Raw genomic sequence first — 11,075 nt, 5'->3', positions numbered from 1 at the left:
TGCAGGAAGCTCTTGAAGAAATAGAGAAAGAAGAGGCTGATCCCAAGCTAAAGAAGAAGAAGGCTCCCCTTCAACTTGTGAGTCCTATGGTTGAGATGACTCCAATAAGGAAAAGGATGGCAGATGAACGTGCTTCTGATCTTATATCAGATAAAAAGGAACTAAAAGCACAATACATTCATCAAAGAGATGAAAAGCTCAAGGCTCTGGGTATGGAAGATTGTGATAGGTACTTCAAAGAGAAATTGGCTGAAGTAAGAGTCATTGCTGGTAAGTCTACTGAAGACAACGAGGAAGAAGAAATGATGATTATGATGGAGGATGCTCCAGAAGATGGAACTTCAGAAGTAGTTCCTCAAGCTGCTGGACCACAGAAGATCACTTCTGAAGCTGGCCCTGCAGTTGAGGTAATCCAGATTCCAGTCACCTCTACCCCCATTTCACCCCTTTCACCACAAGCAACTGAGCAAGAAGAAGACACTTCTGTCTTAGACAATCTTGCTCTCCACTACTCAGGTGAGTTACCTATAGACAAATCTACCTCAGAAAAAGCCTCTGAAACAACTCCAGAAGCAGCTGCTTCTGAAAATGTTGTTTCAGAAAACCCCCATCAACACACACCTGAACCACATAAACCCACAACACCCCCACAATCACCAATAGCTACCATTGACCCCCAACTCAACACTCAAACATCAACTTCACCACAACAACCACCAACTGAAATTGAACACTCCCCAGAACCAACTCCTATGGATGTTGACATCTCTCAAGTCAATGTTCAAGCCTCAACCTCTACCACACACATTGCTTCTGACCAGCCTTCATCTTCAAACATACAAACACACTTTACCATTCCAGTTCATAACCCTGTTCAAGATTTGGAAATCAGTGATTCTGATCTTGAAACCCTTGAACAACCACCCACAAACATCCTGGAATCTGGATATATTAATTCTGAGCTTCTGACAATCCTTAGTCAATTGCATAATCTGGTGGATCAAAGAAGGACAATTGATCTCACAAGTGCATATGAAGACTCCTGGGCATCTCTTCAGAACCGGGCAGCTGAGCTTATTGAAGATATCAAGGCTAAATGCATCAGTGTCAAGCAGGCTTCAGTCAGAAGGCTAATGGAGCATTTGAATCAGAGTCTCAGAGTAAGAAGTTCTACACTGCTCCTGGCAAACCAGCCTTTCTTCTTAGAAACAGATTACTTAACCAGAGAAGCAAGGTTGTGTAAGCTTCTGAAGAAACAGATGGCACAGCAGCAACAAGAAGCTAGAGAAAGGGAACAAGCTCTTCTCTAGAGGCAACAACAGCTTGAAGAACTGTTGCAAAAGAAAATTGAAGAAATGGAGGAGATGAAGAAACAACAACAAACCAACCCTTAGTTGCACACCTTTGTGTTATTTTTGTTTGTTGTTTGTTTTCAAATTCTTAGTCCTTGCTTCTGAAACCATCTTGTTTTATTTTTATGCTTCTGAATGCTTACTGCTTCTGACTGCTTAGCTGCTTCTGATAATTGGATATTCATGTTCATATATTTTGGTCTGTTTTATTTAATTAATTTCTTGTATACTCTCTTTTGTTTGAGTTTTTCTCAAATCTTTTTGTCTTTTATGTTTTTTTACCTTTTTTGATAATGACAAAAGGGGGAGTATATGTGACAAGTATTTAAAGGCTCTGAGCCCCATTAATGGCATTTGAAATTTTTGAAAAACTTCTATCATTTTTTTTACCTTATTGGTATAAGCTATGAACGAACGAAGAAGTATCAAAATTCAAGTAAAATTAATTGAACCATTCTTCTTATCTATAAGTTAATTCTTTCAATGATTCATTTTTTTTTAAAAGCTCTGATAATTTTTTTTTGTGCGAAAAATGAATTTAATTAACCTGGATAGAACTTAGGGGGAGCTTACAAACCTCACCTTAAAGACTATCAGACTCAGGGGGAGTTTGAGCTTACAAACCTCAGACTCTGAGCTTACAAACCTCAGAACCCCAAAGTCAACTTGTTAATTAGATTAACAACAATTGATCAATTTTAAATACTTTTGTTTGTCATCATCAAAAAGGGGGAGATTGTTGGAACAAAATGTGTTTAACAATGAACCTTAAAGAGTTTTGATGATAACAAGGTATTAAAAATTGTAAATTGGACTAGCTAATATTTGTTCAAGTGTACAGGACCATAATTATAAAGTTACATCATCATTGGTTCTGAATGAGCAAATAAAGAGCAAAGGAAACAACAAAAATTTGAAGCTTGGACGCTCCTGAAGGCAACTTGTTACTGAAGAGAAAAAGCGCTTCTGAAGTAAGGATAGTGCTCCTGAAGACAAGAAGTCCAGAAGTCATATCATCAGAAGCTGCCTCATCAGAAGCTATTTCACCAGAAGCTGAATCTCAACTGGATTTGCAAAAGATTCAAGAATTGAAGAATTATCAATGCAAAAGCTGTCTATTGGATTCGAAAACACAAACAAAGGATTAGTGGAATTTTGCAACGGTCATTTCAAAGGTGTTTGAAGGCTTGTGCTTGCAATTTGGACGAAAGCGTTGACATTGTACTTTGTACGAATTGTACAACCACGTTCTCCACTACTCTGTTTTGTGTCCACGCTACAAGACAAGAAAACAGCTCCAGAATATGGTTACGCCTGCATAGATGTTCCTTTGGATAAGGAATGGATTTCAAATTTGTTCTTCATAGGACAACAACCAAATCAGGCAAAAGATCATTGGTGAAAGATCAAGCTTCAACAACGACTCTTTGGTGTGCTGGCAATTTCACAACGTCTCTTTCACACCTCTATATAAAGGAGTGAAGACCTAGAGATTTGGTAATGCATGAACGCTGAACGAAAGACTCATAACATTTTTACAAGTACCAAACCTCTGCTGAAATTGTTCTGCATTCACTTAGAATTTCTTTGTCTTATAGTCATATCTTAGAAATTCTTAAGTCCATTGAGTCTGTATCTGATTTGTATTGTGAGCACCTCTGATTGTATATCAAGTGTTCAACCTTAAACAATTTTCTGTGTAATTTTGTTTTGTTAGGAAGTCTCTTGCTTGTGTGCTTGAGCTAAGGAAGTCTCTTGCTTGTGTGCTTGAGCAAAGGAAGTCTCTTGCTTGTGTGCTTGAGCAATTGTAATCAGATATTACTCTTAGTGAAATCTCCTTGGAAGTGCAAGGGGGACTGGACTACTTCCGGATTGTGGAAGGAACCAGTATAATTGCTTTGTGTCGTTCTTCTTCTCTCTCTCTGTTTTTTCCGCTGCATTTAGATTCTGATCATCACTTCAGAAGCTGTCTCACTTAGCTTCTGATCAGTGTATTCAGTTGTTTAGGAGAAACGAAGAATTTTTCAAAACACAATTCAACCCCCCCTTCTTGTGTTTTTCTCACCTTCACTATGAACTCAAACATTTCACTACTTGGAAAACACATTTGGGACATCTTACACCAACCACAAAAGCTCTGGGTTCAGATGATTAGGAACAAATACATGTCGGATACTCATATTTTGCATTCTTCTTTTAAACCTGGTGATTCTTGTATATGGCGTGCTATTGTGAAGGCAGTGGAAATATTAGGACCAGGTAATATATGTAGAGTCGGGAAAGGACATGTATATGTCTGGTATGATAAATGGATAGATAATGTCTACCTTTGCAATGTTGTGCCATATGTCGATATTAGTGACACAGACCTTCGTCTTTGTGATTTGTTTGAAAATGAGGTTTGGAACTTCAACAAACTATATACACAACTTCATTCTTTTTACCAAGATTGTATTCGTAGCATTACCATTGATAGTGACGTTGATGATAAACTCATTTGGAGTGGCTCCTCCAATGGTATATATTCGGCCAGTCATGGTTATAGATGGTTGGATCAACATTTAAATCAACAAGTGGAGACCAATACTACCTGGAGTTGGATTTGGCGGTTACCAATTACTGAAAATTTGCGGCATTTTTGTTGGTTAGTGATGCATGGTAGTCTTCCTACCAATTCATTTAGAGCTTCACATCACCTCACCTCCAATACTTCTTGTCATAGATGCGGTGCTGCTGTTGAGAGCGATTTGCATACTCTACGGGATTGCCCTAAAGCAATGTCTATTTGGATGTATGTTTATCCTACCTATCCTAACAATTTTTACATGTAGGATTGTCAGCTTTGGTTTAAACATCATGCTACAATGGAGGCAGGTACTAAGTTCATAGTAGCTTGTTTTGAAATTTGGAGAAATAGAAATGAACATATTTTCCAAAATGTGCAAAAAGATACTTGGAATTCTGTCAACAACATAATATCTTATCATGCCTCTATGGTTCACGCTCTTGGTACCACTAGTAAGCATCATGTGGTCCGTCAGGTTCGTTGGAATCTCCCTCCTGAAGGTTATATTAAGATCAATGTAGACGGTTCTTCTTTTGGAAATCCCGGTAATGCAGGTTTTGGAGGTCTCTTGAGAAACGATATGGGAATTTGGATTCAAGGATTTTCTGGTTCTTGTGGTAGAGCTTCTAATTTACTAGCTGAACTATCAGCTATTTGGAAAGGGCTTCAAATCGCGTGGGACCTTGGGTATCGATCTATCATCATGGAATCGGACTCTAGGACAACTTTGGATCTTATTGTAGATACTAATCAGAATGATTTTCATCCTTATGCAAACTTGCTTTCTCTCATTAGGAAGCTCCATTCTCTTCCTTGGGTGGTCTCATTTAATCATACTTTGAGAGAAGGCAATGAATGTGCTGACTGGTTTGCCAAGTTTGGGGCTAAAAATGTTGATTCCTTAAAGACGTGGATGTCTCCTCCTCCTCAGCTAAGTCTCACTCTGCTGGCGGATACCTCCGAAGTATTTAGACAGAGATTTGCTTAGTTTTTTTATTGTTTTCCCTTTGATCAAAAAAAATAATTTAACTAAATGCAAAGTATTGAGTTTTATTTAGATTTTAGACTTTGCTAATTTTTCTACCGAACTCTAGATCATCCGTGTCTCTTTCTCTAAGAATCGATAGGGTTGAAAAAAAAATTCACCTGTGAATAATACATAGATTATTCCTTAAAAAACAATCAAGATTGGTAGACATCCTTAATATGTACATCACTTTGTACCACTATGAAAAATTTCAGTTAACCAAATATAAGATCTGTGTGACCACATTTTTTCAGTTGCGTGACCACTATTTAGAAGCTGAAAAATGTAGTCACACAACTAAATGCGTGTGACCACTATTTTTCCACTTAGTTAACCAAATAAATTATGGAAAACTAGTGGTCATGCAACTAAAAAAATGTGGTCACACGAGCATATATTTTGTTAACTGAAATTTTTCAGAGTAGTACTAATGAATGTACACATTAAGGGTGTCTACATATCATTGCTCATTACATATAGATTATTAGAAAAAAATCTAAAGTTGGTCACAAACACAAATAATAAATACTTAGGCACACACGATAATAAAAAATTTAAAGATAAAATAAAAAATTATTTGACTTATTTATTTTTCTTTTAATTCTCTCCATTTATATGTGTACCCAAATATTTTTGATTTGGGATTGTGACTTGGTAAGAATTGCTTTAGATTATTATATCTAAAATCATGTATGGCAAGTTGGGAAGTAATAAGAATAGACACATAGCAAATGGGTATAGGAAGAATATATGGTACTGTGGAGTAGACAAACGCCAGCACAAGCCGTAAGCCATAAGATCCCTTTGATTCTTGAAATCCTCATTCCTCTCTCTCTCTCTCTCTCTCTCTCTCAAGGGTTTTTGCTTCTTTGTTTCATTTCACCTTGTTCCATGCTCAATTCCAATGATATAATAACAATCTTTGTTTGAACCGCATTTGATTTTTCGACCTAACTTCTTCAAGATCCATACGGTCTTTCATTTCTCACCACTCATGTTCTTGTTTTCACCTATTTCCTTATCTTTCTAACTCTAATCCTTGTTTTTATAATTTCATTTTTAGGTAAGATCATGTGTACAAAACTTGCTTCTTGATTTCAATGGAACCTACCGTAAGTTTGCTTTTCCACTTTTCTTCAAATTTCATATATTCATATTATAGCTCTGTTTGGATAAACAACTTTATTAACAGCTGATAGCTTAAGCGCTTATCATGATAAGCATTTATGTATAAGCTATTTTTAGAACAAAAGATGAAATAAAGTTATGTTGTTTTCGTATAAGCTATAAGCTATTTTGGAGAGCTTATGAAAATTAGCTGAAAACAGCTTACAAGTCAAAAAAATGTCATAAGCTGTTTTCATAAGTTCTCCCAAACAATTCACAACTGTTTATGCAAGTAAATAAGTTCAAATAAACCAATCCAAAAATGGCCCTATGTCAATTCTTTCATATCTTCAATTGGATTCCTGGCCAAATCCATTTATTATTATTGAAGTGAAACTGTTGCATTGAAGTGTAATCGTGTGCTCAACAAACAACATTATAGACTTTCATTATTACTTACTTCCTAAATTGAGAGTAAACATATTTGTGCAACCATTTTGTCTCAACTTTTATGACAACCTTCATCCCCTTGTTTTGGGACAAAATCAATAGAGCGAGAGAGGGAGAGGGAAAGAGAAAGAGTAAGAACATGATGAGAGTATGAGAGTGTTGTCTCAAAAGTTGTCACCAAATGGTTGTACAAATATCATTACTCCTAAATTTATGGTGTCGGTATTATGATTAAAAGACTGCAGCAAACCTCAGTTAGTAGAAGAAGTTGGTTGAAACTAACTAGCTTTCAACTATCTTCTAACTAACTTCTTCTACTAACCGAGGTTTTTTACAATCTTTTAATCCCAATAGTCAGAGCCTCTCCTCTTATCTGTAATTAGTAATAAGATTATCCTCTTTAATTAAGGATAAGGAAGAGAAGGATATCTGTGTAATTGGTGACCGATCAACTAGTGATGTTGTGGTGAGGCTACGCACGCAAGAAGGTCGAGATGATTGGTTGTACTGTCACTCAGCGATACTTGTCGAAAATTGCAAGTATTTTGCTGATCGGCTATCTGAGAATTGGCCAACTTGTCAGATACTAGGTTCGCGCAACTGTGTTGATGTTAATTGTCAAGAATCAGATTTCGATTACCATGTAAACTTTATTCGACTTCTGTACGTTGTGGTCGATGGTTCAGTTGATGATTTGTGGCATGGTGTTAGAAATGCTCTTGGCATTCTTAAAGTAGCTGTTGAGCTTGAATGTCCGAAAATTGTTGCTGCGTGTGTGAAATACTTGGAAGCAATGACATGGGAAGAGAGTGAAGAGGAGGAGATTTTGAAAATTGTACCGAGAATGGGATTACAAGCTGAGCCTATCCTAGCTAGACTTCAACCGGTTAACCAGTTAGCTATCAGAAACATATTTCTCTCGGCAATCCGTTTTGCTACATCGTCGCCTCCACCGGCAATGAATGATCTGAAATCTTCAGCACAAGAGCAACTTGAGTACATGCTAACTGAGGACGATGACGCCCCTTTGTTGATCGCTGATGATAATATAAAATATGAGGTAAAAGAATGTGTAAAAAGACTATTTTCCGGGTTTAACAACTCATTGATACATTTACTCTGTGGTTCCGCAGAATCACTTCCTGAAGTAGGGAACGTCTCGGTTAAATCCTATTTGACTGATTTGTCATGGGTTTGTCAGATATTGAGCAAGTTAGAAATAATGAGAGATTTTGTTGAGTACTGGTTTGATGCATCGGAAAGGATTGTCAAAGTACTTGAACTTGAACAAGGAAGTTCTACAATTGAAGTTGTCGAGATAAAGTTGCGAGCCATTGAGGTAACATCAAAGGTTTTAGAGGCAATTGCTTATGGTACTGTTATACTGCCAACTGCGAAACGTCTTAAGGTTTTGAAATTGTGGCTTCCATTTGTGAGGGTTACCAAACCAGTGATTGATTCTGCCATGACGAATTGTGAGGATGCTGCGTTGCTTAAAATGGATGGCGAAATGTGGCAATCTCTGGAATCCAGTTTTGTCTCTATCATTCTTGCATTGCCATCAGGGGATCAGGCAGGGCTTTTAACTGAATGGTTGGAAAACGAGAATATACGGTATCCAGACCTGACTGAGGCATTCGAAGTATGGTGTTATAGATCCAAGGTTGCAAGGAGAAGACTCTCATTGTTAGAGGATGAGCATGTCATGACACAGTAACGGAGTAACCCGCTCAATTTGATGTGTTCCCGAACTATGTTCCTCAAAATTTAAGTACTATTCTAAACTTCATGCCTAGTGAAGGAGAGAATATCACCTCTTTTTTACATGTGGATGGGATATTTTTGTAGGAGGCATCTAAATTGAACTATCTCCATCTCCATTCACATTAAATCAATGTAAATTGCTCTGAAGAGTATGTAAAACATTGTAGTTCTAACTGAATGTAGAGAATGTATTTTTGAAATAATTGATTCCAGAGTAATCAAAATAGTGCACAACTGACCTATACTAATCGACGATTTAGGTTGGTGAGTGTGACATGGTTTGCTAACTGCCCAACACAGCATAATGCTTACGTATGATGTCCTGTGGTGTTTTTTACTCTTGACAGGAAAGGAGAAAGGCGAAACTAAATATCGAAGAACGCTTTTCTTGGTTTGAATTTCGAAGGAGCATCATATATGAAGGTAAAAGATAAAATGGAAGCTGTTATTTGTTTGTGTGAGGTAGTTGTGCATAGTTTTTGATTTGCCAAGAAGATTGAAGTTTAAATTTGTGTCACAATGTAACCTGCAAAAGGTAATTTATGTAGCTGGCATGAACCGAGACATTTTTGGAACTTTGTTACAAGTGGTTGAATTTCTACTGTACGCAGCAGAGATAGAGGGTAGATATCATTAAGGTGTTTCTGGTGGAATAACACAAGGAGCTGTATGTAGGTATGAGAAAGTGCGTAACTCTTTTAATCATAAGTGCTAATTTGACCACTATAGCTTGAGTTTCTTCACTACCCACAACACACCGTGGAGGGTTGGAAGCTGATAAAGATTATTTCAGATACGTAACGTCCATGAAAAGCCCACGAGAGATGTTCCAAAATGACATATGCACGTATTTGCATGGAAAGAATTCCAAGTTGCAAAGCTAGTCCTGAAAATACTTTCTATTTGTATCCACATATTTTTATGTGCAGATCATTTTTCATTTTCGAATTATTTTCCTATTGGCCAATTGTTTTTATGCATCAAATATAATAAAACATGTGATTAGTGTGGGTAATTTTCAGGATTGGTCCGATAACATAATCAGAGGGATTTGAAAAGAATTTTAACTTGTGACTGGGGGATTGCGTGGATTCTTTGACAGTAGGAAAGAAATCTGGATTCAAATTAACGCCATCAAACAATTAGAAGGTAAATTAAAATGTAAAGTTTTGAACAGTTCCAATTTGCATAATTACAGGCCATACCAAAATTTGTGATTTTGATAAAGCACATAAAATCAATTGACAAAATATCAGGATTTGTGCTAGTTGCTTAAATGTGGCTATATTCATTAAATTAAAATTTAAAAGCTAAGCTTTTTTTCGTTATTTTACATGTTTATCTTGAAAACTAAAGAACCTTCATTTTTTTTTCTTTCCTTCATATAATCAATATTTAATTATTATTTATAGCGGTAAAATCAATGACCATTTTACGAGAGCTATTCTTCCATGGTCACAAGACCAAATAAATAGTTTTTAGACACACTCACATGAATAGGTTATCTTTAAAATATTTAATTATTTTTTTATCAATTTTCTTTTCATCATTAAAAAAATACTTGTGTATGTGTGTGTGACCAAACACTTTTTATTTGGTCTTGTGACCATGTTAGAATTTCTCATTTTACGATTGTCTCAAATTGTAACATCAAGTTTTAAACAATAAGCTGACTTCTCTTAAGACATTAAAGAACACAAGTTAATTAAATACAATTTTTTTTTGAAAGAACACATAATTAGTTTTTTTTTATGGTGTCAACATATTGTAATATTAATTATTAAAATAGCTCATTTTTGGTCTTACCTCACATCAATCAGCCATAATATAACTAGCCCTTGGATGTTAATTGGCGACTTCAATGAAACTCTCATTCCCAGTGACCAAAGAGAGGGCATCTGTCATCATAGCAGAGCTGCCCTTTTTTCTAATTTTATGGATGGCTGCAATCTTCTTGATCTTACAACTACAGGTGATCGTTTTACTTGGCACCGTAACCACAATGGCATCCACATTTTATCCAAAAAGCTTGACAGAAGCCTTGCTAATGTTAATTGGCGCATTTCTTTTCTGAAAGCTTTTGTTGAGGTGCTTTGCAGGTTACATTCCGATCACAATCCTCTTCTCCTCCGCTTTGGTGGTCTTCCCTTAGCTAGGGGCCCTAGACCCTTCCGCTTTGAAGCTGCTTGGATCGACCACAATGATTATGAGGACTTGGTTTCTAATTCTTGGAATGCTTCTAATCATAACACCATTACCGCCTTGCAGAATGTTAGAGATAAGTCTATTATTTTTAACAAGGAAGTTTTCGGAAACATTTTCAAAAGAAAGAAACATGTGGAAAACAGACTCAAGGGTGTTCAGAACTACCTGGAGCGTGTTGATTCAGTTAGGCATACTCTCCTTGAAAAAGAATTGCAAAATGAATACAATCATATTCTGTTTCAAGAAGAAATGCTTTGGTACCAAAAATCCCGTGAGAAGTGGATTAAATTTGGAGATAAGAACAGCTCCTTCTTTCAAGCTCAAACAATCATTAGAAGAAAGAAAAATAGAATCCACATGCTTCAACTCTCAAATGGAACTTGGACATCCGATGATACTATCCTCCAAACTGAAGCTCAAAATTATTTCAAGAACCTCTTGGCCAACATCTAACCTCAACACAACCACACCTTCAACCTTGGCCAACACCCCACCTTTGACGAACCTAGTAAACTTTCCCTCACCAACCCCGTTACCAAGACTGAAGTCTTCAATGCTCTCAACTCCATGAAACCTTACAAATCGCCCGGCCCTGATGGTTTCC

The 11,075-nt window shown here is 36.6% G+C and overlaps 1 protein-coding gene and 1 long non-coding RNA gene across 3 annotated transcripts; one reads left to right on the top strand and one right to left on the bottom strand.

Annotated features, from left to right (window-relative positions):
• The first annotated feature begins 5,682 nt into the window (after window positions 1-5,682).
• Window positions 5,683-8,469, top strand: LOC146910855 (BTB/POZ domain-containing protein). Of its 2 annotated transcripts, none has more exons than XM_085725415.1 (3): window positions 5,683-5,731; window positions 6,009-6,057; window positions 6,912-8,469. In XM_085725415.1, the coding sequence occupies exons 2-3, from the start codon at window positions 6,046-6,048 to the stop codon at window positions 8,217-8,219; spliced, it is 1,320 nt and encodes a 439-aa protein (XP_085581541.1). In that variant the 5' UTR covers window positions 5,683-5,731; window positions 6,009-6,045; the 3' UTR covers window positions 8,220-8,469. The 2 variants fall into 2 exon arrangements, with proteins under 2 accessions (XP_085581541.1, XP_085581540.1); XM_085725414.1 differs by having other exon boundaries at window positions 5,722-5,918.
• Window positions 8,470-9,940: 1,471 nt separating this feature from the next.
• On the bottom strand, window positions 9,941-10,772 carry LOC146910854 (uncharacterized). The gene is made up of 2 exons (XR_015018485.1): window positions 10,637-10,772; window positions 9,941-10,527 (listed from the first exon to the last, which is right to left on the bottom strand). It is a non-coding gene; the product is annotated as an uncharacterized LOC146910854 (long non-coding RNA).
• Between the last annotated feature and the right edge of the window lie 303 nt (window positions 10,773-11,075).

Source organism: Medicago sativa, chromosome 7 (assembly GCF_051527215.1).
Source record: "Medicago sativa cultivar Bolivia chromosome 7, Bolivia_mono, whole genome shotgun sequence".
Taxonomy (NCBI): domain Eukaryota; kingdom Viridiplantae; phylum Streptophyta; class Magnoliopsida; order Fabales; family Fabaceae; genus Medicago; species Medicago sativa.
The sequence above is the reverse complement of the archived record's forward strand: the minus strand, read 5'-3'. Positions and strand labels throughout refer to the sequence as shown.